Genomic DNA, 26,184 nt, shown 5'->3' on the forward strand with positions numbered 1-26,184 from the left:
CCGACACTGAGATGCTGTAATGTCACCCAGGCTGAGGGGAAGCCGAGCTCTGGGGGCCCTGGTGCTTTGCCCCTCTGACTGCTCTGGCCTGGGGTGATGGACAAACAGATGACTGCAGGCAGAAGAATCCAAGATTGGAAGCCTCTAGGCTGAGCCCTCTGGGCCCGGCCCTGCATCCTTCTCATCTGCAGCCTGGGCTGCCTGCCTCCATCTCCTGCTCTTTCTCGACTGGTCTTGGAGTACCAGGAGCCAACAGGGAGCGTGCGGGGCCTAGAGCTTTCAAGAAGTGAGAGCACCAACCTGAGGAGAGGGACCAGGAAGTTGGGGGAGGGAGGCCCAGAAGAGAGGACTAGAAAAGACATTGATCTCAGACCCTAGAAGGGTCCACAGATGGGAACACAGACCCAGCCAGAGCCACTGATGGCAGGGGCAGATAACAAGACCTCCCTGGGCTTCATCTGAGGGCAAGATGAGCGCTGCCCTCAGCCTCTTAGGGCCTTCGTGTGAGTGGACAGGTGTGAGCTAATAAAGTGCTTGGCAAAGTATAAAACACCGTACAAACCTATGAATCACTAAATCTCGCAACCGTTCCCCGCCTGCCCCAGGGAGCCTGCCCTTGGCCGAAATGAGAAAAAACCAGAATGGTGATGACAGGGCACAGTGCCCCCATTACAGATGCTTCTGGGACGAGAGACTTTACTCAATAGTTCCCAGGGCAGCAGGAGTCCCTGTCTGTGCTACAGGGTTAGCTAACCCAAATCCCAGAGGCCGCAGGGCAAGGCCCATGCAGGCTCAGAGGGCAGGGTTAGTGTCTGCACCCCACTAGAACCCTGAAGGCTGCCCCCTAACTGCCTTTGGACTTTGGCAGAGAGCCAGCAAGCATCACCGCACCCATTGGTCTTGCCTAATGACAAGCATGGCTGCCAGACTGGAGCAAGTCCAGCCTAAACCTAGGAGCTCCTGTCAGATGTGAAGAAGAGCCTCAGGTTAAAAAGAGGGAAAAGAAAAGAAGAAAAGTGGAGTGGGTAGGGAGTGAGGGGAAACCCCTAGGCTTGGGGCTGCTGCCAGCGAGGAGTACCCTTTTCCTAAGAGCAGTGCAGGACGCTGAGCCCAGTGAGCTGGGCTGCCCGGGTCAAGACTGGAACACAAACACTGCCTCCAGGCTGAGAGACTGAGTTGCCTCGGGGTCACTGGGGTGTGGATGGAGTACTTAAAAGGCTGTCCTGGTCCTTTACTCTGAGGCTATGACTGGTGGCTCTAGAGCCATCTCTGCTTCTCCTAACTAGTCAGACTGAGAGCCCATGCCACCAAAGACAGGATGGAGCAGGGCTGGGGACAACAATAACGGAAGGGGGGTAGAGGCTGCTCATGAACTTGGATCCGCCTCCAGAACTAGGGTCAGCTCCCACCCCTAGTTGAGCCTCCTGGACAGGACCCCTGCTAGTATCAGGATCCAAGAGTGGCCTTTGCAGCACCGTGGTCCTTAATGCCTGGGAAAGGGCCACCACACTGGCCTCATCACCGAGACAGTCACCTCTAATTGACCTAAAGCCTCAAGTAGCCTTTGCAAAATGGGACTTTAAACAGTAGTGACAGGACATTTGAATATTCACGACATGACAGCTGGGGTCCTTGTGAGACCCAGCTGGGCCACAGCCTTGCCTGCAGCATGTGGCCCTAAATCCTGGGTCTCAGAGGAGACCTGACAAGTGGGGCAGGTTTCCTGAGGAATCTGCTATTGGCTAGCAGGGGAAACCCAGGCTTTACCCACTGTGTTGGCAGCAGGGGCACTGCAGCCTTGGAGGATAGTGGGGTAGGGGTGAGGGGACATCTGACCAGCAGGTGTTGGCAGAGGGGACTGGGATTGGTGGCATCTCAGGGAAGGAGGAGAGGATGAGAGCTAGTGCTGGCTTGCCCCAGAGGGCTGGGTCCCAGCCAGGCCTGGAGCTTTGGTACCTTGCAGATACCATAGTGACCTCAGGGGCACCTCCTGGCATGATCCTTGCTTCCTGACAGGGCCTGGCTTATTCCCTTGGGTAGAGAGTGATCTACCCAGGCCAGAAGGTTGGCAACTGGGTGCCAGCTACCCAACCTGGGGCATAGCCACCCTCATTCCCTGCCCCATACTCAGCCTAGACCAATGCACCCACCACTTCAGCTACACACGAACCTGGCCTAGGGCCCTGCTGGCCCCGGGTGGGCAGTGGCTAGAGCTGCCCCTCAGACCCTGGTGAGGAAGGGCCTGGCTGGCCAGACTGGGTAGACAGAGAGGGCTCTGGGCTGCTCATACCCACTCCTGGACTGGCCGCTTATAGTAGGTGACGGGCTGAGGGCCCGCCTTGTTCTTGAACTGGAAGATAGTGTAGAGCAGCACCAGGAGGCAGAGGGACAGGGTGCAGGGGACAACCACAGCCACGGCGTTCACGGAGCCCGGCACATCATCGATGGTCACCATGATGTCCACATCATCCTGGGGCAGCCTCCGCTCCTTACGCCGCTCCACTTCCTTCTGCTTGCAGCCCATCCAGTCACGCAGGATGTTGCGTGGGTAGCCTGGCTCCACACTCAGTTTCTGGTTGTCAAACTTCCAGTAGTCCCGGCCTTTGTAGAAGTAGGTGTAATCTGCAGGAAAGGGAAGGACTCAGCACCACTGCTCCCAGATGCTCCCTAGCACCTGCTCTGGACTAGGGTGGACCTGGGGTGCGAGAGAGAAGCTCCAAGTGGCATGGTAGGGGGAGTGGCCTGCTGGAACCCAGGGGGTTGTGTGAGTACAGTGACTGCACAGTAACTAACACAGCAGGGAGGGCCCCCCCGGGACCTGGAGCAGCCCACCTGTTGGCTCAAGGGTGCTGGGAAACCACAAAGGGGTTCTGAGTAGAGCTGGCAAAGGCTTTCATTTATACTGCCCAGGCTGGATCATTCTTGGTCTGGAAACAGCTCTGTCACCCGGGGGTTCCTATAAGGGTCAGATCAAGCCCCCAGCTTAAGGCTTTGTACAGTGCGATCTCCATAGCTCTGGGCCCTCAGTCTAACTCTTGCCCCAAGCTAATGAGAGTCGAGAAGCAAAATTTGATCTGTTAGCCACAGACACCATGGCTCCACAATTACAGGTTTTTTTTTGGGGGGGGGCTTGACATAACACTCTGTAACACAGATACAAGTTCTTAGGGCACTTCTCGTGGCTTTGATGGCTGGAAGGAAAGGATGCAGGCAGCAGGCCAGGCAACTCTCCAATTACCCACTAGGCAGCTCCCTCAAGGCTCCCAGCAACAGCCTTAGCAACCCAGCCATCTACAGACAGCAAAGCAGCTCACTTAGACTCTCCCCATTGGCTGGCTCCCCGGGACTTTCATTGGCCAAGGTCTTTGATGTCACCTGTCTCCGAGGCTCCCCAGAAGGCAGCACATTTTTAAAGCCACAAAGGAGTGGTGCTCTCTGCCTTGTTTATTTTTTTTTAACTTTGTCGCGAAGCTATTTTCTGTCACTGGACTGAGAACTCTCCATCTGGCCTGAGGCCCTCCCACACAAACTGGCTCTCAGTAATCACCGTACAGCGAATGACCAAGTCCTGTCTTCTTACACAAACGGAAGCACTAATGAGATCATAGGACAGCTGCAACCTCCACATGGCCCAGACTAGGTGGTGGCATTACTCTTGCTAAGTGTTCTCTGTGATTTCCCTTTATCAGCCTTTTTATCACACAGCCCTGATCATTCCCATTTCATGATGGCAGCTTGTGAAAAGTTTAATGACTTGCCCAACCTTACGAGTGGTGGAGGGGATCTGTGAACCCAGCCTGCCCTGTCAGGAGTCACTGCTTTAGCTAGATCAACAGGCAGCCATGGGTGCTCGCTCTGCACCTGGTAAAGCCTGAACCTCCTTCGAGAAGCTTCTAATCTGGTAGGGAGACAGACTAGGCACTCCCTGATGGCACATGGTGAGCGACTGCCAGCCTAGCCTTCAAACCCTGTGAAAAAGCACCTTGGATAATCACCCCTGTCCATCAGTGCAGGTTAATTTACTATGTGGACATGTCCATGTGGGCCAGTTGTGTGTTATCAAGTTACATTACTCAAATCTGGATACCCAGAGACTTTATCTGGGCCTTGAGAACCACTAAAATTATCTCCCCATTCCCACCTCAGCTTGGCTCTTACATCCTTCCTTGCTGATGAAGGCCCCTTGTGGAGCCTGTGGGATGCCCTTCCACACTGTGATGGGCTTGGGGTAGCCAGGGTCTGTGGCTCGCCGCTCCTCGCTGTAGCGCCAGTACCGTTCGCCTTTGAAGAAGTAGGTTTTGCCCACAGGTTCCCAGCGCAGAGCCGTGTCGATTCCTTCACGGGGCAGGCAGCTGCCCAACTCTCCCAAGCTGTGGGGGTACCCAGGTTCCACTGTCACCTCTTTGAACACCCAGTACTTGTCACCTGCGGGAAGAGTCTGGAATCAGCCTTCAGGAGCCACCCAGGGCCGGGAGTTGTGGCCCATCTTCATCCATAAAGTCAGAATGTATGTCTTTTTAGCCCCTGGCCCAGCAGATTTGCGTAGCGAGAAGCCAATCATAGATTTTGGGCAGTGTGTGCCACGCTACACAGGCTCTTTGACCCTTCATCTTGGTTTTGTTGTTCCTTTTTGAGACAGTCTTGTTTTTTATCCCTAGCTAGGCTGGAATTCATTCTGTAGATCAGGCTGACCTCGGACATCCAGTGATTTGTCTCCCAAGTGCTGGGGCTCCAGGTGGAGCCACCATATGTGGCTACCCACGTGTCTTCTTCCTCTTTCACTTTCGGTGATCACTCCTGTGGCATCATCACACACGACTACTTCCTGCAGCTGGGGTCAGGTGCATGTGCATGCGTGTGTGTGTGCGTGCGTGCGTGCTCTGATGGAACAGAACCTACTGCTGAACAACCCGGAACTTCAGTGGGTTTATTATGTTTGGAACAGGGAAGGAGTTAGTGTCGGTGCAGGTGTCCATAGGCGAGCAGTCTCAGGATGGAGGAAGACACAGTTAATAGTTTTTGCACACATTGGTCAGCTGTTCACAAACATTCTCACCTGGAACACAACAAGGCTTTACCAATTCTAAGCCTGATCCATATGGGGAAGGTTGCCAGTTTCCCATGATCCTGGTTCCTTGGTCCTTGACATAGCTGGCTCATAATAAACAATACACTCCCACTCGGGACTTCAGCCACTCTTCACACACACACACACATACACACACACACACACACACACACACACACGGGACTTCAGCCACTCTTTACACACCCACTTGGGACCTCAGACACTCTTTACACACCTGCTCGGGACCTCAGCCAATCTTTACACACCCACGTGGGGCTCTCTCAGAGCTTCACAAGCCTGTCTACTCTACGTGAACCTAGCTCTGAGGCTTTGGCCCCATTGACATTTGACCTAAGCCCCACCCCCTCATATCCTGTGCTCTGGCATCGTCCCTGGCCCCTCAGGGCTCCTCATCCCACCAGACGGGCTCCTTTTGATCACCTTTCTACCAGTGTCCCTAAGAAGTGCGGGTTTAATCTCTGAGCTTCTTTCCCTCCTCTCTCAGTACTCAGCCATTCACAAGGCCCCAAGTCTTCTCACAGCCCTCCCTGGCTCTCTAGCTCCTCTCTGGCTTGCCTCTTGGACAATGTTGTCCTCTGAAATATCCTTCCTGCCTCACGGCCTGCCACCTCTCCAATGGTTCTGTGCTACTCAGAAACCTGTAGCGAGTTTCCAGCCTTGGCCTACTGGGCCAGACTGAATTCTGGGCTGGCAAACACAACTCTTCAGGAATTGCTCTCCTAGGCCCCTTCTAGCTCTCCAAGATGGGGTCTCAGTGGCTCTAGGGTGAGCTGCTGAGCCCTTGGACTGTCTTCTAACACTCGGCTACATTCAGCCACACGCAGTTCCCTGTGTGTTTGCCTTGCCTTTCACCCAGCTTAGGCGGGGCGAAGTCAAGGTTACCACTGTAAAACAACTCAGAAGTGGGCTAGCCTAGGCTGGGCGTGTCAGCCTCCTTTCCCCTCCTGCTCGTCTCTGCCCAGTGTGTGGCCTGCTCTGTCTGGGCGCTGACAGACCAACGAGAATGACCTTCAAGTGCTGGCTGGGTGGGTGGTCTTCTTTGCCTCACCCTGTACTTCCTGTGTGTGGAATTTTTTACCCCATCAAAGCTGGCACTTTCTTAGCTTGGCTTTCCCAGGTGATCCACTTCCTACCTGTGGGGATCTGACACAGAAGTCAGCGTCTGCCCGTGGAGGGCATCTGCTTCCCATGCTTCCCGCCCCACCTCTTCTGGTTTAGATGGGGGGAAAAGGAAGCTTCCAAAAGGGCACAGAAATGCCCTACGTTACCTTTGAAGAAGACAAATCTTCCATCAGCCCTTTCGTAGGCTGCATCTATGCGGGCGGGCAGGCCCTTCCAGAACTGCTCAATCTGCATGGGATACCCCTCCTGCACCCGGTTATTACGCAGGCGCCAGAACCAGCGATCCTGTGTGAGGGGGAGGAAGACAAGAAAGGGGGGTGACAGGTCTTACCTCCGAATCCAGTGATCTCAGCCCCAGGGCTCAGGCCCAGCAACCCAACCCCAAGCCTGGGGCTCGGGCCCAGTTTCCCATCTGCTACTTCCAGCTCATAAAAGAAGACAGGATGTAACTCTCCATTTAAACCTCCTGCTGTCCAAGGACTAGGAGACACCCAGCAGATGGGTGTGGGAGAGGTGTGGAAAGGCTAGAAAGGCAACTGCCAAGGCCTGGAGTGGCCACGGGAGGGCAGCAGAAGGTCGCTGATAGCAGTTGGGCAGGGACTTGGTCTGTGGGATCCAGTGTGGTAAATGGGAGGATAAAATCCACACTTGCCTGTGAACACCTTCCTGAGAGGCTCAAGGAAATACGGGTGCTGTAGTAGGAATATGGTTCACAGAAGATAGCACAGACCTAGGATATTTTCAAAATTCATTTATGTATTTGGGTGTGTGCTTGAGTGCATGTAGGGCACATGACATGTGTGCACGAGCCTGCAGACATCAGACAGAGGGCATTGGATTCTCTGGAACTGAAGTCAGAGGCAGCTATGAGCCACCATGTGGGTACTGGGAACTGAACACAGGTCCTACACAGAGTCTTAAAGAAGACCAAAAGCCTCAGTGACAGGCAGAACGGGGCTAGCCTACATGGCCTGGTTTTTACTTAGTGCTTAAAGCTTCCTGGGGGAGACCTTAGAAGGTAGATGGGGTAGCCTTCTTCTGCTACCAGTGTTATGGAGACCTATTGTCCCGTTTGGTGAAGAGTATTTTTCCCAGTGGCTGCAAGTGTACCAGCAGGCAGCTTTAGGCTCTCAGTTCTTTTGCAGTGGCTTCAGCTTCATTTTGCATTCAACATGAAATGATTCTGATGGGCCATTCTAGCTCCAGAACTTTCCATGAGGGACTGTGGCACCAGGTCCATGTCTCCTCAGCTTCTTCCTCTGTTCTGATTGGCCTTCTGCTCCTGCTGTTGGCTCTAAGGGTCCTTAACCAGAATCCCTCACTCCAGATTCTATCTCAGAGTCTGTTTCCTCAAGGACCAAGCCTGTCGTGCACCATGCACAGACAGTCCCTGTCTCACGTGACAGGCTCAGGACAGGGAACGTGAGGTAGCCTGGCCAGTACCCGTTACTCATGCCCTGGCAGGAGCTGTAGACTCTGTCACCCCGACCAGGCCCTGTTCTGCATCTTCCTAGCCATTAATCATCACACCTTCTCTGTCAGAGGAATGACTACCCAGGTTGGGTAGCTGAGGTCTGGAGAAAGAAGGTGGCTTAGTCAAGGTCATAGACCAGAGCCGTCTCCAGCATTTTCCTGAGCATTGATTGGAAGCTGTCAGCTCACCAGTCTTTCCTTGTCACCCTGTAGAACCAAGCTGATTAACCTATCAGCACCAGAAAGAGACTCTGGGTCCTGGCCACATAGAGCAGGAACCTCCATTGTGGAGAAAGGGACACCCTGGGTGGCACTGGTCCACCGGCCGTACCTTAAACACAAACATCTCGCCCCGGAAGAGGGCCACCGTGTTGAAGTTGCCATCACAGATGTTGGGCTTGGCACCTGGAGTGGATGGTCGGTCCCCCAGGGGTGGCCGAGGGGGCCTGGGCTGCCGCTCGTGTTTTCTCTCAGATGGTGAGTGGATCCTGCGGACCGGGAGTGTAGGAAGGGGCCTTGTGGGCTCCAGGGGCTCAGCTGGGGGTCCTGGAGAGAGGGGCTGCGTCTTAGAGAGGGCCCAGCTCTGCCTTGCCATCATCTACCACTGCCCCATCACTACGTAGGCAGTTCCATGCCAAGTCTGTCTCTTCTGACTTCCTGTCCCCTCTCCCCGATTTAACTCCTGTCTTTGAGAAAATAGATGGAAGCAGCCACTCGATAGGGACCTTCACTTTCCCAACCCCAAGTCTGGTGTCTTTCCTGTTTTAAGAAGAAACCTGTCCTAATTGAGGGCCACTAATTGAGGGCCAATGTCCCACCCCCTCCTTTGCTGCTCTCCTCCACAGAGGCTGAACTCTAATTTCTAACCACTTTCAGTCTTTTGCCAACTTCAATAGCGTTTCGGCTCCATTTTCCGCCCAAACCACTTGCCAAGATCACCAGTGACCTCTGTTTGGAAACCAATGGTTATCAGCCCCAGCTTTGTTGATTGAATGAATCATGTAGGCAGCTGATGGGAATCACCCAGGGGAGTTCTGTAACTCCTGATCTTTAGGGAACTCCCAGCTGGCCTTACTTAGATCTTTGGGGTGAGGGTTGGATGTCAGTATTTTTTAAAAAAATAATCCTAAGGTGCTTCCCAAGGGCAACCCAGTTGAGAGTCACTGCTCTAAGGGCTCCGGGTTCCTGGCTTTAAAGACCCTCAGCGCTGTCCTCTGACATACTGTGGTGACAGAAACGTTCCATGCCTGCACTGTCAAACAGTTGCCTCTGCTCACATGCAAATGTGGTTATTGAGGACCTGAAGCGAGGGACCAGTCCTTCATGGCCGAAGAACTGAAACTTCAGTTTAACTATTACACATCTCAATCTCAGTAGCTAGTTGTAACTAGTAACTATGTATTGTACACTGAGGACCCCGAGTGAATATCCCAGCCTTGGCCCGGGCTGCAGACTGAGGAATTCCATTATCCTACAATTACAAAGACCAGAGTGCCCCCCTATACACACACCGTTTTTAAAAAGACAGGGTCTCATGTACCACTGTCTGGCCTAATACACCTTATGTAGCAAAGGGGATGAAATGGAACTGATCCTCTTGACACACTCTAGAAGGCTGGGATTACAGGTGTATGCTATCATGCTTGGTCCATGTTGTCTGCGGATCAAATGTAGGGCTTCCTGTATGCTAGGTGAGCACTCTACCAGCTGAACCATGCCCATAGCAAAGTCAGAAGCCTTGGTGTTAGCTTCCCACATCTGATCTGTCAGCAGATCCTGCCCATCCCACCTCTGAAGGAACTTGTAGTACTGGCTACCCACCCTGGCCCCTGCTGCTTCACTGGCTGTGATCCTGCTGCTGTACCTCCTCCGGAGGGAGACCCCACTCCTGTGCTATGTTGACCAGCATTTGCTCAACTGAACTGGTCTCCCATTTCAACTAGCCTGACTAGACCCTCCACGCCCCCGTGACTTGTACATGGGAGGCTTTCATAGCTTCTGAGGAAGCACGCTAGTGTCTCATCTCCCCTAAGATCACAGCTCTGGTCAGAATACTTATCGCCATGACTCAGCAGACGTGTGACTTTCCTAGGTTAGAGGCACCCAGAGTGTGCCCGGTCCCCATCTGGTAAAAGGAGGTCATGAAGGACGGGAGGTGACAGGGAGGTGGGTGGAAAAGGGTAGAAAAGAGGGAGCGAGTAGGCCTCCCCTTCCCAGTCATGGCTGAACCCCCTCCTCCAGGTTTTCCAGTGTGCTGGGAGGCCTTCATCGAAGTCAGCACAGAGACACAAAAGCACGCAGATAATGGCAAAGCTCCTGACCCCACACCCGCCACAACATGCTTGCGTTAACAACAGTGCCCCCCTTCCCCGCTACACACACCGTAAATCTTCTGGATACCCTGGAGGTCATCCTGGGGCAGCTTGAAGTTGTGCGTCTCCATGTATTGGTAGAAGGGTGCCATGATGGCACTGGGGTCATTGGAGTGCTCCAGTCCCAGTGCGTGGCCCAGTTCGTGCACAGCCACCAGGAAGAGGTCGTTGCCTGGAGAGAGGAACGCAGGAGGTGCCCAGGGCGCCCATTTAGTATCGGTCTGTTACTTAGCAGGCCCAACACTTAGCATATCCCCTGCCCCTGCCCTTCATTTGGACACTGGGGAAACAGAGAAATCAAATACAATCTTTGCCTGTGCACCTCTTGGTACAGAGTGGTACATGCAGAAATTACAAAGGCTGCACAGTATCTCAGCGCTCGGGTGCTTTAACAACAAACGTGTGTGAAGATTGGGAACTTTCTTTGAAAGAAACCTTTGGGCCTTGCATAAACCACTGGGCAATGTCCCCAGACCTCTTTTTCTTTTCATTTTTGAGGCCTTGAACTTGCAACTCTCCTGCCTCAGCCTCCAAGTATCTGGGACTACATGTCTGTGCTGCTAAGTCCCAATTGGATTGGAGGAAGACGCTCAGGGAGGACACCATAGGGGTGAGGCTGTCTTGACAGGTGAGACATGGGTCTGCAGGATGGATTAGGGTTAGGGAGGAAGAGGGTGGAGTGGCCTTCCTGGCAGAGTTAGTGCTATACACCAGGTCCAGGGACAAGCAGTTCATTCCACTTGGCTCTAGAACAAAGCGCAAAGGGAGGGCCAGGGAGAGATGAGGTCAGCCAGGCTGGCAGGCAGGGCGCTGTGATGCCCTACAAAGGAATCTGGATCAGTTTCCTGACCATGGGGGGAGCGGTGAGGGGGAAGGGATAGCGGGAGAGGAGATGGGGAACAGTGAAGTCACCCTGGTTACCACTGGAGAGAGGATTAGAAGCAAAAGAGACCTGAGGCAGGTAGATCAAGGACTCTGCAAGCCAGACTCAGACTGACTCTCCACTGGGGTACAGGTACTGGAGTGCTGGTTGGCAGAATCAAGAAAGCCATGGCAAGACAAGAAGAGGAAATCCTTGGGTGACTGGTGGGTAGTCATCTTCAAGAGGCCTGATGTGCCCAGGGCTCGGTGTGGGGCAGCAGGACCCTAGTCCTAGAGCCAAAGTCAAGGTGCAGAGTCGAGAACAGGTGGGAGCCTGGTGCTGGAAGAGGGACAGAGGATCCTGAACATGAAACTGGGGGGGGGGGCAGCGAGCACCCTGCGATGGTACAGATCACCTTCATTTCCAGTTCCATACCTACAAGCTTTGTGAACTCAGGCCAGTACTTCAAGCTCAGCGTCCTCATTTGTAGGACGCAGCTGGACCTAATTCATTGGGCGAGTAACAAAAACGTGTAAAATGCCTTGGTTGCTCTGTTGCTATGGCATAAAACACATGACCTGGACCAGAATGAGTCCATTAGCCAGAAAGGTTGGGTTTCAGCAACCAGATTCTCTTAAAGCTGGATCCCTTCAGTGTCCATTTTAATCCTTAGGTAGGTCAAGGCCTGAATTTGTAGGCATTAAGTAACCATAGTATTGGGAAAGAAACTGGCCAAGGAGTTGGGCAGGGCATTATATTTGGCTCCTCTCTGCTCAGTTATAAATTCCTGCTTATATGTCTGAGATTTGTTCACCCCTGAGATCTATTTCAACTAGCCTGACTAGACCCTCCACGCCCCAGTGACTCTCCACTGACACCAACAGGGTCATCCATGATGCCACCTTTGAACAGTGGAGAGGAATGGGGGATGGGCAAGATCACTGCAAGGTTAGCCAAAAGCCTGGGCTGGCCTTCTGCTGAGAAAGGCAGGCTGACAGGAGAAAGCCAGGTTGCCCCCAGCTCCTTCCTCAGGTCCTGGTCCCTCCAGCAGCAGGGAAGCAGTGAGCTCATCTTTTAGCTTCATTCCAAACAAAGGTGGCTGCTGGAGCTGGCAGAAGGTAGCTCAGCTCCCTGCGGCCTGGCCTGGCTCTGCTCCCGGCCTGCTGCTCCACCTGGACACGCTGTTCAGGGGCTCTCTCCTGACCAGGTCTCTCCATGGGACCATCCATGGGAACCTCAGCAGGGAGCCAGGGAGCCAGTGGTCCTCTCAATCATTGTCCTTGGTTGTGCCCATTCTGTGAACGTGAAATCCCTAGAAGGAAAGAGGCCTGTAGGTTTCTTCCCAGGACCAAAAGGAAGAGGAGAGCCGAGAAGCCAGCATCCTACTACACAGAACCAGGGGAGCTTTGGGTGGGGGGGAAGGAGGTGGGGAGGACAGCCACCCTGAGCTTGTGAGGGGACACAGAGGGATGGGGGCAGGGTCAGTTGTGGACAAGAACCTAGTGCCTCATGGAGAGGAGGCTCTTGGGGTCTTCACTCCCCAAAGGGAGGGAGGCAGGAAGCAGAGTGATTAGAATATGGTTTCTGTGGCTCTGCTGTGTCCTAGTGGTGTGGTGTTTGAGGAGCCCTTTCTCTGCAGCAAAGCGAATAGTGGCTGCCTTCCTCCTAAGGAGAGGGACTAATGAGTCAAGGTAAACAAAGTGCCACCCCAGGTCCTGGCACAAATGGGTCATTACTCATTACCCCTGCCATGTTGAGTTGTGAGAGGACCGATGTCACCAAGCGTATGTGTTCTGGAGGTCTCTGGACCTCGGAGCATGGCAGTCTGCTTGGCTTCTCTGCTGGACCTTGCCTCTCCCTTGTTGGGGATCCCTTCTCCCTGACTCCCATAGCACCCACCTCAAGGCAATTCTCCTCAGCAGTGTCCCCTCCACCTTCCATTAAAGTTCACCCCAGTGATCATCTCCCAGGAAACCAGCCTGGCTCTCCCAGCTGGCCGAGAACGCTGCCTTCTCCACTCTGCCAGCATTTTAATCTCAGGCAGCTTTAGGTACTGGCCACTCTCCAACCTTCAATAATTACAGCCACGGGCATGTATCCTGCCCCAAGACTCAGCTTCTTGGGGGCTGACGGTTCCTGACTCTGACACAGTAAGGTGACAGGACCCAAGAGGGGACAATGTCAAAACGAATGTAGTTTGCCAAGTACTGTCCCTGGATCACCCGCTGCAGACCCCTGCGGGGATGGTTAAAGATGTGGCATCTCGCTTTCACATCTGGCTCTGCCGCTTTCCAACTATGTGACTTTCTCAGTTCCCCACCCCCCCGGCAGAGCTTCACTTCCGTCATCTGTAAACTGGAGATTATAATCCCTGCCTCCCTTACCGGGGATGAGTTGTGAGCTAAGTGTGGAAAGGCGCTGTCCTGTGAAGCAGGGTGTGGTCACCAAGGCGCTCTCTGACTTGTCACCTTCCTCTAGGAAGGAACGCCGAGGGCTGGGTCCCCTCCTGGAAGAGCTGACTTCACTGGCTGACTCATTTGAACGACGTGGGGAGAGAAAGTTTAATGAAAATGGCTTTGAGGTGTGGTGGATTTGCTGGCTCCTTTGTACACTGCAGTGGAATGAGGGTCACATGCCCAGATCAGTGGCACTCTGGAGAGCTGTGTGTGTGTGTGTGTATGTGTGTGTGTGTTGTATACATGTGCGCAGGCATGCTTACCTGTGGGGCATGCATGCAGAAACCAGAGATTGCTGTCAAGAATTCTCTATTGGTCTACACTTCCATTTATTTATTTGGGAACAGTATCTCTCAGTAAACCTGGTGCTCGCTGCTTGGTTAGACCTGCTGGCCAGTGAGTCCATAGTATCTGCGTGATTCTGTCTCCTAGCTTGGGGTTACAGACGCACATTGCCACGGCTGGCTTTCATGTGGGTACTGGGGGATCGAACTCAGGTCCTCATGCTTGCACAGCAAGCTCTTGGCCCATTGAGCCACCTTCCCTGTCTCATCTCCCCCCCTCCACTTCCCAGACAGGGTCTCTGTATCCCATGGTGCTCTGGCCCAAGTGCTAGAACTATGGGTGTGAATCTAAGAAATCTTTTAAACACTGGGGCAGTAAGAATTGTGATTCAGGAAGTTTGGGTTCAGATATAGACTATACTGGTTCTTTCTCTCTCTCTTTCTTTCTTTTTATTTTTAAACATTACAGCTTGAATCATACCTGTGTTTCCTGATGTAGTGAACAGAACGTATCAATACTAGCAAGGAACGATCCTGCCCAAAAGTGAACCTAAGCCTAGTCAGGCCTGCTGTACTCTGTAATACTCCGGAACCATGAGGAGAGGAGCTAGGTTAAAGGTGAGCCTGAGTCACATCAAGTGAATGCCTACAATCAGAACAGCTTCTTCCATACAAGACAGGGAAATGTGGGGGAGGGGGTATTTTTAAATTCAAAGACAACAACTGTAAAAGACACTTTTGAGGTAATTGGGGACACTATCACTGAATAAGATATTGTGAGTATGTGTACGTGTGTGAATGTGTATGTTTGTATATATGCCTTCAAGTGTGTGTGGGTATGTGTGTGTACGTTTGTATGTGTGCCTACAAGTGTGTGTATGTATGTGTATATGTTTGTATGTGTGCCTACAAGTGTGTGTGTGTGTGTTTGTATGTGTGCCTACAAGCATGCATGTGTGTTTGTATGTGTGCCTACAAGTGTGTGTATGTTTGTATGTGTGCCTACAAGCGTGCGTGGGTATGTGGAAGCCAGAAGTCAACCCTGAGTATTGTTGTATCATGTGTTTTGGGACAGGGTCTCTCGTTGGACCTGGAGCTTCCTGATCAGGCTAGGCTGCTTAGCCAGCAAGCCCCAGGCATTCCCCTGTCTCTGCCTCTCCAGTGTTGGGATTATAAGCATATGACACCACACCTTTTTGACATGGGTTTTGGGACCCGAACTCAGGTCTTCATGCTTGCATGGCAAGCGCTTTACCAGTGCTCCGGGCATTAGATTCTAAACAGTTGTTAACGTTTGTTGAGTTTGATACTGATTTTGTGGTTATATTAAAATTTGGTCTTCATTAGAGTGGCACCCTAAAGTAGTCATATATAAAATATTATGTCTGGGCCTTCCTTTCTTTAAAATACATCAGCCGTGAGGCTGGAGTGATAACTCAGTGGTTAAGAGCACTTGTTGCTCTTTTAGAGGACCAGGGTTCATTTTCCAACACCCACATGGCAGTCCACAACCATCTGTGACTCTAGTTCCAGAAGATCTAACACCCTCTTCTGCTTGTGGTACACTCAGATGTAGGCAAAACACCCATACACATAAAATAAAGACAAAATAAAATCTCCGTCCAGAAATAAAAGTGGAAGGGGTGGGCACAGGAGGAAAACGGTGTTGATCACTGGAGCAGAGCACTGTGATCTAGGGTCCTTCTTGGTCTCCCTTTGTTAGAGAGTTTGAAAATGTCCCATAACAAAAGAAGAAAGTCAATAATCAGGCCAAAGTACCCAGGAGAGCCTCACTGAGTCTCTGTGGACATCAAATGCCACCCTTATCAAGGTGCTCAATAAACTGTGGTTGTTTTCCTCTCTCTGGAACCCGTCTTGGGGAGGTGCTCACCGGCTCACCCGGGTGCCCCCAGCCAGGAATCTATTGCTGTACTTCTCTGTTCACCTCTGGTTTTACAGAGCAACATCCTGACGCCTGTCCAGAGCAGGCATTAGCTCTCTGGGATTCCTATCAGAGCTGGAGGTTGTTCATTAAAGATGGGATGATCAGTCAGGAGGGAGCTGCAATGCTGCCCTTCACGGGCTCCAGCCCTTCCCACACGTCCCCCACACCAGTTCTTAGGACTGGAGGCTGAGACCCTGGGGCCTGGCAGAAAGGGAGGTAGAGGCGTTTCTTCCTAGCACCTCTATGGAAAATAGCCCTTTGAAAGTTCGGTTGTGTTTACCAGAACCAGAACTAAAACTAAAATCCTTCCAGCTAACGGTGCCTGGCACACAACAGGGCCTGAAGATGATAGATAGTTTCCCTGACGTCTTATCAGTCGTCACGGCCATTTGTTGACACCAGTCCAAAAACAAGAATAAGATAACGAAAAGGTACACAAGGGGCAGGAAAGTTATCCAGGATGTTGGAGAGATGACGCCAAGCCCGAGGAAACAGAGCTTTGCAGGAAACAACAAAAATCTGAAGAGGGAAGAGGACGAAGAAACTGAGCAGTCTCCTATCACCCTGACTGCACCTTGGCCAAAGCATCTCCTGGACCAGTGTTGGACTGATGCTGAGAGGAGCAAACCCCGACTCACACAGTGGTCTGGAGAGTCCCCAAGGGAGCAGCCCATGTACTACACCAGACATGGCTTCTGAGGGAAGGGACCAAGAAGAGCCTGCCTCTACCAAGTGGCACCAAGGCAGGAACAGGTGTCCTGTGTTTTCCCAGCTTGATCCCACTAGAGAATCAGGATCTCCAGGGATAGGACTCTCTCTCTCTCTCTCTCTCTCTCTCTCTCTCTCTGTCTGTCTTTTTGAGAATTTCTTTATTATTTATTTGACTTTATTTTATATGCATTGGTGTGAAGGTGTCAGATCCCTTAGAACTGGATTTTCAGACAGTTGTGAGCTGCCATGTGGGTGCTGGGAATTGAATCTGGGTGTCTGGAAGAGCAACCAGTGCTCTGAACCACTGAGCCATCTCTCCAGCCCAGGAATCCATGTTTCTAAAAAGAGCCTTGGTGGTTCTCATGACCAGGCTGGGTAGGGAAACTTCGAGGATGTCTCTCAAGCCTGGACTCTGCATTCTTTAGTTTCTAGGTGATTGTCTTGGGTCCTGTAGTTTGAGAACCACGGAAGCTCAGTGCGGTGGCTGAGGGTGTGGGCTCCAGGGTTATAATACCAAATTCAAAGCTTTGTTCAACCACTCACTAATGGTTCTCTATGCTTCTGCTTGCCTATCTGTCATACCTACTTATGGCACGATGCGTGGGAGGCACTTGGTATGGGCCTTAGAGCCTTAACATCCATTAACTACTGTCTGCTATAATCTAAAGGCTGAATCCTCTGCCTGCTCATGGTAGACACCTGACTGGGTTTCAGAGGGCAGACTCCGCCTACTCCCTTAATTAAAGGTCCGCATACCCCTTGGTCTTTGCAGGACTTTGTGCCATGTCATACCAGCATTGACAGAGACCTTAGAGATTACTTAATTTGTCCCCCATCTCCACTTCCCGTATTCTGGGATTACAGATATGTACCTACCACTCCTTGCTTATGTTGGGGATTGAACCTGGGGCTTTATGAATGCTAGGCAAAGACCCTACCAACTGAGCTACACTCTTAGCGCTTTCATAGGGTGTGTTGAACTAGGGTTTGAGCTCCAGCACTGCTGCCTGCCAGTCATGCCATTTGAGCCCTGAGCTTTTCATCTTAAAAATGGACATAACAGTAGGAGCAATGGTTCAGTGGATAGAGACACTCGCTACCAAGCCCGATGGCCCAGGTTCAAGCCTTAGGCTCTACCTGGGAAGGGGTGAAAGGACTCCTACAAGTTGTCCTCTGAATTCTCCATAGTACACACTCACCCCACAAATAACTACACAAATGGAAGAGATTACTGGGCTAGTGAGATGGCACTAGGTAAAGAAGTACCTGCCACCAGACATGGTCACCTAAGTTTAATTCCTGAGACCTACATAACGGAGGGAGAAACCTGACCTCCCCAAGTTGCCTTCTGACCTTCACATAAGAGCCGCGGCATGTGTACACCAGCACAACGTACACACATACGATGAAATGAATATAATATAAGATAATTCTCAGCGGGCACAACATTGTGTCCATTCCCATTTGCTAAGCAAGTGTCTTAGTTCATATGGATGGACTCTTTAAAGACGAGCGGCTATCTCTGCTGTATTGACTGCTGCTCTGCGGGGATCCGTAGAGTCACAGCAGTGCAGGGCAAGTTATCTGAGGACGCTAGAGAGGCTAGGTCACAGCTTAGAGCAACTCTGGGACCAGAACCCGTCAGATCTCCAGTTCTACTTTAAAGCCCTCTAACCTCTTTCTTCAGCCTCTGACACATCGTTTCCTTATTCATGGTGCAATCCTGGCTCAGCCCAATTAGACCGACTTCTAGGTGGTGTCACCCTCTTTATGGCCCTGGTCCTGGGAGATCAGGACCAGGTGTTGAATATTAACAGAGATCACAATTCTCACTCTCTCAAGTCCTTAGTTCTTAGATAAGAAGTTCTGGAAAGCAGGTCGTCAGTGGGGTCTCCAAATGCATCCTTGCTACGTCTTTCCTGACAATTGAACAGCCCAGCCCTGACTCCTCCACCTCTTGTGTCCTTACCATCATGGTTGGCATTTCCTAGTGTCCAGGGCTCATCTGAGTCGAAGTGAGTGTCTCCTCCGATCCCTGGGCCGGGAAAGTAGGCATGGGCGAGAAATCCTCCTTCCCCGTCAAATGGGGAGCTGTCACCATGGAAACCAGAAGCGAAGAAGATCATGATGTCCGCCTCCTTCCGGTCACTTTTGATCTCATGGTATGGCACCTCTTCAAAAGTCAGAGGGGTCACCTTCTGCCACACATCGAAAGCCTGCCGAATGGCCTTCCGTGTGTCCAACTCACCCACCTTTGGAGTGTAGTTGTGAATGCTGGAGACAGAGAGAGAGAGAGAGAGAGAGAGAGAGAGAGAGAGAGAGAGAGAGAGAGATCATTAGAGAGAAATACAGAATCAGAGACCAGTGGAGCAGAAAGGATGTCAGAGCCAGCATGGTTCAGTGGTCTTCACATTTTGAGCCCTAGAATTCTATTGAGACACCCTGGGGGCTGCAGGACAGCCTGAACAGGAAGTGCACCAGCGCCCCCATTAGAAGAGTCTTGTTTTCATCAGAGTTTTTATTCCTGACAAGGTTTGTGTTGCATAAGGGATTCCATCCAATGTCTAGTAAAATATTGATAGGCAGACTCCTTTAATTTAACTCTTTCTCTCCAAACACATAAAACAAATACATTTGTAAAGGTCACACACCTATTCAAATAGTACAGAGACTTTAAGGTGGAAAAGAACTAGCTATGGCTGGTCTATCAGCAGCTGGTGTAGGGCAACACATAACTTAATCTTTAAGATAACTGTATCTGTGGTGCATGGCTCTCCACAGTGGAACACTACTATTTATGCGTGCTCTGCCCCACGAATGCCCAGGGCAAGGATCATCTTACCCATCCCCTGGGAAGGAAGCCAGGGTTGGGGAATGGGTGGTAAGGTCAGAGTTGGGCTAGAAACGTTTCTCCCTCCACTTGACCCATTCCTCATCTTTGAAAGACCCAAGACTCTCTTAACCTGGATTCCTCTTAAGTTTCCTTCTCTTTTTGAAAAAAAAAAAATCCTGTTCTGATATCTACATCTTGTCAATAAGGAAAGCCCTTACTTTAACCCAGTAATCTCTGTCTTAGGTTCTTACACTGTACTCTGGGAATTGATCTGAGATGGAATCACAGTTTTGAGAGGTGCCAAGCAGAGCCCACTGGAGCCTTTCTTAGCCTGGTCCTTGCCCAAGCATCTGTGAACCCTGGTGTCTGGCCCTGCTGTACTGGGTTTCATTATCCTTGTTTCAGCCACTTTGGGGCTTGGAGAGAGAATCTGCTGTACCCTGACTTTCACAGTCATAGAATGACACCATTGTGAGCCGTGTCCTCATCTCTTACTGTCCTTAAGAAACAGCAGAGACTCTGCATTAGCATCTTGGGTGAAGTCTGTCCGGCTGAAGCTGGGAATCCAGCAGAGGCAGGGTAGCGTTTAAGCATGAACAGAGAGCTCTGCCTTGGGTCTTTACACAGCAGAGTCCTATTAAACAATTCCTACTCCATGTTCAGTGCTAGCAACTGCAGGCGTCTCAACAAAGGACCAGGCAAACCAGAAAACCTGAAGCCAGAGTCACTTGTGGAGACCACAAGGAAGACAGGGTCACAGGCTCTCAGCCTCTGGTCCTGATGTCCACACACTTGGCCTTGTCCTGACACTCCCCACTGACATACCTACCATGTGAACCTCGGAAACTTGGGCAGGAAAAACAGAATGCGCATGGGGGTCAAAACCAGGGAGGAAGCAAGGGGGCCACAGCACCTGTAGGTGATGTGTTTCTGCCTCCACTTCTGTCCGGTCAGGGCATAGCGCTTGTTTCTCCGCCTCCTGCTCAAGTGGGGATGATCAGGGACACCGCATCGGGGCTTCTTCATCCACCTGCCAGAGAAGGCACACACACATGCACATACATACATATATGTATTATGGTCACTGAACACTCTACGAAGGCATTTGCCCACTCCACAACTCCCGTCTGAACAGCAGCGCACATTCTCAGCTTAGATTCTGGAACCTTCACTCTGCATGCCCTCAGAAGGAATTTGATAGACTGACTGACTCAGTAATTCATTCACTCCTAAGGAGAGACACCTGAGTTCAAGAAACATTTAAAACCCTGGAGGCGGGAGACACTTGTAAGTCCTTGTTCTACCAAGCAAGGACCCCAGGCAGGGGATGAGCTCAACACGAACCCCAGTTTCCTCATCAGCATTATAACTGCAATAAACTCCTAACCCCCCACAACTCACTCTAAGATGCTCCACGTGGTCTAGCCCCTGCCCACGTGTCCAGCCGCAGTGGCGTCTGCTGTTCTCTGACTGTGGTAACCAGTCCTGCTCTAGAGACTTTGCGTCTGCTGTCTACTTTGCTTGTAGCCCTCTGTCTTCGTGCAGTTTGACCCCTCACTTCATTCGGTCGATGCCCTTCAGAGAGAGCTTCACCGATGACCTCAGCTGAAGCACGTGATCCCAGCACACTTGCCTAATGTTTCCTCTAGCGGTTCTCACTACCCGAAATGTATACATCTGCTTTCTGGGTTACTCTGGGCTTTCCTCGCCAGATTCTGAGCGGCACGAGGGTAGGAGAGTTGCCTGTGTCCTTGGGGCTGGTACAGTGCCTCACATGGGAGGGGGGGTCAACAATGATTTCTTAACCGACGACTAAAGAAATGAGTGGTCAGAACTCTTCAACACCACCACAGAGGAGCATGAACGATAGTCAATGACCCTTTGCCACAGGTGTGTAAGAAGTGGCTCAATACCCAGGTATCCTGTAAAACCAGGACTTGGGAGGCGGAGGCAGGAGGATCAAAAGTTCCAGGCCCAGCCCAGTCTACACAGTGAGACCCTGACTCAAAAGAAAAGAAGTCTCTGAGCTGATATAGGATGCAGAATGTAATTTTCTGGAGCACTTATTGCATTATATTGTGGTTTTAGATGTTAATTTGTTGCTTCTAGTAACAGCAGAGTCTGTGAGGACAGGAATCATGTTAGATTTGCCATTGTCCCAATGCCAGCCTAGTGCTTGGGACTCAGGAAGTCTTGGTACACTTGTTCATTATCAGGTAAAGGCACACCAGGGAGCAAGCCTGGGACATCACTGGGGATTTAAGGAGGGCCCAGGTAGGAGATTTAAAAAGCCACAACTGACTAGGGCCAGACCGCCCTGTATTTTATGTTCTGCGCTGGCCTAACAACCGACCCACTGAACTATAGCTTGGCATTGCTGGAAAGGAAAATGTCTGACCTCATTCACAGCTGTTAAAAGCAGTTGCCATTGGCAGTGGAGAAAAGAAGACAGGCCGTTTTAACCACTTATGAAGAGCCCCTGGAGGGAACGAACTTGGTCTTCCTCATCTTCCACTCACTCAGAGGGTGACCCGCTCTCACGGCAGTACCGGGTCGCCATGACAGCAACAGCACACATCCGTGTAAACATTTGCTGTTCCCACACATTCATGCGCTCTTAGAATGCTTGGATTTGAGATGGGATCTTGCTAGGCAGCCCAGGCTACCTTCAAATTCATGACCCTTCCGTCTTCATCTCCTGTGTGTTAGGATTATAAGCAGACCCAACTACACCTGGACCGCTTGTAGGATTTTTCAGCTTAAAAGTTTTAATTATTTCTTTGTTATTTTTGTGTGTACACGATGTGTTTGGGAGTGCTGTAGGCAGTGGCGTACATGGAGCCCAGAGGATGGCACGTGAAATCTGTTCTCTTCTACCTGGACATGGGTTCCAGGGATCGAACTCAGGTTGTCAGGATTGCGTGGATGAATCGGATTGTTTGGAACACAGGAGTCAGTGAGGCAGGGCTACTGCAACTTCTCTGACTTGGTGAACCATGGACGCAGTTTAGTGAAGGAAGACCAGGGCTTCGATGTCCTCCTCTCGGCCCTCAGTGCAAAGCTGACTTAGATGAGCTACGTGGCTGGATGAGGGAGCGAAGGAATTAGCGTGTGACATTTCCCAAGGTAAACACTCGAAAATAGTACTCGAAATCGTGAATCAAACTTCCTTTTGCTAACACACCCTGGAAAGAGAAGCAAGAGCCATCCCTGCTACTGCAAGCCTGAGCGAGACCTGAAAGCCGGCTGGCAGGAAATGGGCAGTGAAAGGCAGCGATTGCCCCAAGTCACAGAGCTAAGGTGGAACCCTCTGAGCTCTTCCCATCCCGCTCCAGTCTTGGGCTGCAGTGTGTGTCCAGAATTCTGCCCCCATCTTCCTAGAAGAGGTTCAGGGGGAACTGTGGGTAGGTAATGCTACCTCTTCCCTCAGCTCCTCCCCTTTCTCTCCTCCTCTCCCATCCACTTGCTGTGGTTTGAACCCTGTCCAGCAGGCCTGGGGCTTTCTGGAGCACAGTAAAACCCAAGGCCAGGTGGTGCCCCAGTGGAGACACCAGTGCTCCTGGCCCAGGATGTACTGCCACGAAGCCTGCACAAATGCCTCAGAATAACACCGGCCTGGGAAGGAGGAGAGGATCTGTAAGCCACTCACCCGTAAGGCAAGGACCAAGAATTCTGCTCACAGCCTCTTAGGAGCCTTCGGATGCACTGTCTCCGGATTTCACAATATCACAGTAAGAGGAGGAAGGGCCAGGAAATGTTTGGATAGAATTACAGACCACCAGGGTTTGAGAATTTGCAGCTTGGAATAATGGCTTCAAGGATCTGGTACCCAAGCCCAGCCCTCAGAGTCCCCCAGAGATGATCGATTCCATCCCAGAGTAACTTGTCTGAGGATGAACTGATTCTCGAGGCACAATTGTGTGTATTTTCCATTCTGCCTTCTGCCAGTTCTCCCGTGTCCTCAGGCAGCCCTGCCATCTGCTTCCACCCTCACGTGGGCTCCCATCTCCCCCTTTGGAAACTCACTTCTGCTCTTTCTAGGCCTTTCTGGCCTGAATGTCTCTTCTGAAACAGTTCGAGTGGCTTTCATGGAGATTTCTTTTTAGTTTTTAAAATTATTTTACTTATTTGTATTTATTATTATTATTAGTGTGTATGTGTCCACACACACGATTAGAGAAGAACTTTTAGGAGATGGTTCTCTCCTTTCAATCTGGGATCTAGGGATTGAACTGAGGTCGTTAGGTTGTGTGGCAAGCACTTTTTACCTGCTGGGCCCATCTTTAATCCCAGTACTTGGGAGGCAGGAGAATCTCTGTGAATTCAAGGCTTCCTGGTTTACCTCATGAGTTCCAGGACAGCTAGGGATATGTAGAGAGATCCTGTCTTAAAGCAAAACCAAACCAAAATGTGGTCAACTACTCTCATCTTTTAAAATTTCTATTTCTATTTTAAATATTCATGTTATTTTTATGGGTATGGATTACCTGTGTATGTCTCTGCATCAGCAGGTACACACAGGATACCTCAGAAGTCAGAGGGTACCAGACCCTGGAACTGGGGTCACAGGAGGTTGTGAGCCATTATGTGGGTGCTAGGAATTGAACCTGGGTCTTTTTTTAAAAAAAATAATTATTTATTTATTATGTATACAATATTCTGTCTATGTGTATGCCTGTAGGCCAGAAGAAGGCACCAGACCCCATTACAGATGGCTGTGAGTCACCATGTGGTTGCTGGGACTTGAACTCAGGACCTCTAAGAAGAGAGGCAATGCTCTTAACCTCTGAGCCATCTCTCCAGCCCTTGAACCTGGGTCTTATGCAAGAGCAGTAAGTGCTCCATTTTTCCAGCCCCCTACGTGTGTGTGTGTGTGTGTGTGTGAGAGAGAGAGAGAGACAGACAGAGAGACAGAGAGAGAGAGAACACATGCATGTACAACATCGGGAACAACTCTGTGGAGTTGGTACTCTCCTTCCACCTTTACATGGCATGGATTCTGGGAATCTAACACATGGCTGGTACAACAAGCACCTGTACCCAGTGAGCCACTCCGCCCGCCCAACTTTCTCCCAGTGAGAAACAAAAACGTCCTTTTCGGGCTACCACCCATTTCTTCCTCTTCCCTTTGTTTTCAGCTTCTCAAAAGTTTTCCCGTTTGCCATCTCAGCTGCTCATGTCTCTTCCCCTCGTTGCCCTCTGACATGGTTTCCACGGTTCCCCTGAATTTATCCACAATCTCTTGATTCCTCCTTTGACCACTCTGCGGCTAACCTAGCTGGGAGGTCACACCCTCCTAGGTCGCCTCCACCCTCTGGCCCCTCCTTCAAGGCAGGCTTTATAACCCATCCCCTTTGCCCTGCCCCTTAGTGGCTGGATTTATGCTACTGCCTCCTCAGCATCTCCCTGGGGTTGGCATGGTTTTGAGCCCTAGGATGGCGTAGCCAGATGACTGTGTTTTTCCCAAAGCAGCTAAGTAGGAGGCTGGGGCTAAGCACTGTGCCTGGCACATGCAGGCCCCAGCAGGTGTTTGGAAAATGGGAAAAGTGGGACAAGAACTGCCAGCCTGTGACGGCTCCACAGTTCTCTGTGTCAAGTGAGCCCTGTGCACACATCTCAGGGCGCCCAGAGGACCACTGAGAGAGCTCTTAGTTATTGGAACCCGATGAGACTAGAGAGACCTTCAGTAACCCACCCCTCACTGTGCTGACAAGGAAACTGAGGCCCAGAAGGGTTAAGCAACTTGTCTCCAGCCACACAGCATAAAATTAGTATCAGAGAGATGGGGTGGGGGTGGAGGATGAACTGGAGCTAGAGCCATGAAAGGGCACTCTTTGGTATTTTCTCTCCCAAGGAGACAGTAAATAGAGACAGATAGGCAGGAAGGATGGGCGTGGTACGAGCAGGGCACAAGGGGACGCAGAGTCCAGAGAGTTCAAAGGCGCAATGCCCTCTGGAATCTTACTCGATTGTTGTTTGATCCAACACTCCGGTGACTGGGATCCCGTAAAACTGCTGCATAGTGGAGACTGCTGACTGCAAGGCCTTCCCCGAATGCAGCGCAGACGCCCGGGACTCATAGGGAAGCAGATAGCCATAGGATTTCAGCCAGTTCTGAAAGACACGTGAGAGAAAATGATGCGTTGGCTGGAGGAGGCTCCGCTCCGCACGGCAGAGATTTGCCCTCAAAACTGGGCATCGTTTTACGGAAAGTACTTATGGACCCACACTCTGCTCTCTTCTTCCTCCATCCCCCGCTGCAGACATGGTCACCTCAATCTCCAGAATCCCTAACTCTGATTGGCTTCCGCTCCCGCTGTCAACCTCTCATTGGCTATCTACTGGCTACAGGATGACACTAGCTTTGCATTCAGAGCTTTGCCTGCCCTTTTTATTCACGAATTCGATGCTTCCCACTGACACAGGACTAACATGCGTGCGCACGGAAACAGCTAATTCACTGAGGGAGAGCAGCCCATGGAAACCTTCCCTCCTAAAACACATTGTGTCCAAAGTCAATCTGACAGCATCACACTGCACCATAGCTGTTGGCAGGGAAATATATATATAGTCTTCATTGCTAAGCCATCTCCCCACAAAGCAATCCATTATAAACAATTATAAATAAGCAAAGCAACATATTCCATATATATAAATAATAAATGCATAGAAAAATCTATTATGTAAGAGAATTCCTTGCCTTTCAGAAATACACATTGAAGGCTTACATAAGAATGTGTGGTATCTGCAACTGGTGCTTAATGGGCTCCAAAATAAATGCATAAATATATTTTGAGAGAGAGAGAGAGAGAGATGCAGTAAAATGCTAACAGTTGAAGATTCAGGTTGTTAGTTCTTTGTCCTGGTTCTGTCAACTTCCTGAAAGTCTTAGTTAATATCAGCAGTGTGTGAACGTGTGTGTATATGTGCATGCCTGTGTATTGTGTGTGTCAGTGTGTGAACGTGTGTGTGTATATGTGAATGCCTGTGTATCTGTGTGTGTGTCAGTGTGTGAACGTGTGTGTGTATATGTGAAT

At 51.0% G+C, this 26,184-nt stretch overlaps 1 protein-coding gene across 1 annotated transcript in view; it reads right to left on the reverse strand.

The window, feature by feature from the left end:
• Nucleotides 1–420: 420 nt before the first annotated feature.
• Mmp24 (matrix metallopeptidase 24) overlaps nucleotides 421–26,184 on the reverse strand; it is a 33,278-nt gene continuing 7,514 nt past the window's right edge. Inside the window, exons 2-9 of the mRNA XM_013352202.2 lie at nucleotides 25,113–25,362; nucleotides 20,061–20,177; nucleotides 18,284–18,588; nucleotides 10,067–10,228; nucleotides 8,016–8,230; nucleotides 6,358–6,496; nucleotides 4,159–4,425; nucleotides 421–2,622 (exon numbers count right to left, since the gene is read on the reverse strand). Of these exons, the coding sequence (XP_013207656.2) occupies nucleotides 2,285–2,622; nucleotides 4,159–4,425; nucleotides 6,358–6,496; nucleotides 8,016–8,230; nucleotides 10,067–10,228; nucleotides 18,284–18,588; nucleotides 20,061–20,177; nucleotides 25,113–25,362 (1,793 nt within the window). The 3' untranslated portion in view covers nucleotides 421–2,284. The remainder of the gene's footprint in view (nucleotides 2,623–4,158; nucleotides 4,426–6,357; nucleotides 6,497–8,015; nucleotides 8,231–10,066; nucleotides 10,229–18,283; nucleotides 18,589–20,060; nucleotides 20,178–25,112; nucleotides 25,363–26,184) is intronic.

This window comes from Microtus ochrogaster, linkage group LG8 (assembly GCF_000317375.1).
Source record: "Microtus ochrogaster isolate Prairie Vole_2 linkage group LG8, MicOch1.0, whole genome shotgun sequence".
Lineage (NCBI taxonomy): Eukaryota > Metazoa > Chordata > Mammalia > Rodentia > Cricetidae > Microtus > Microtus ochrogaster.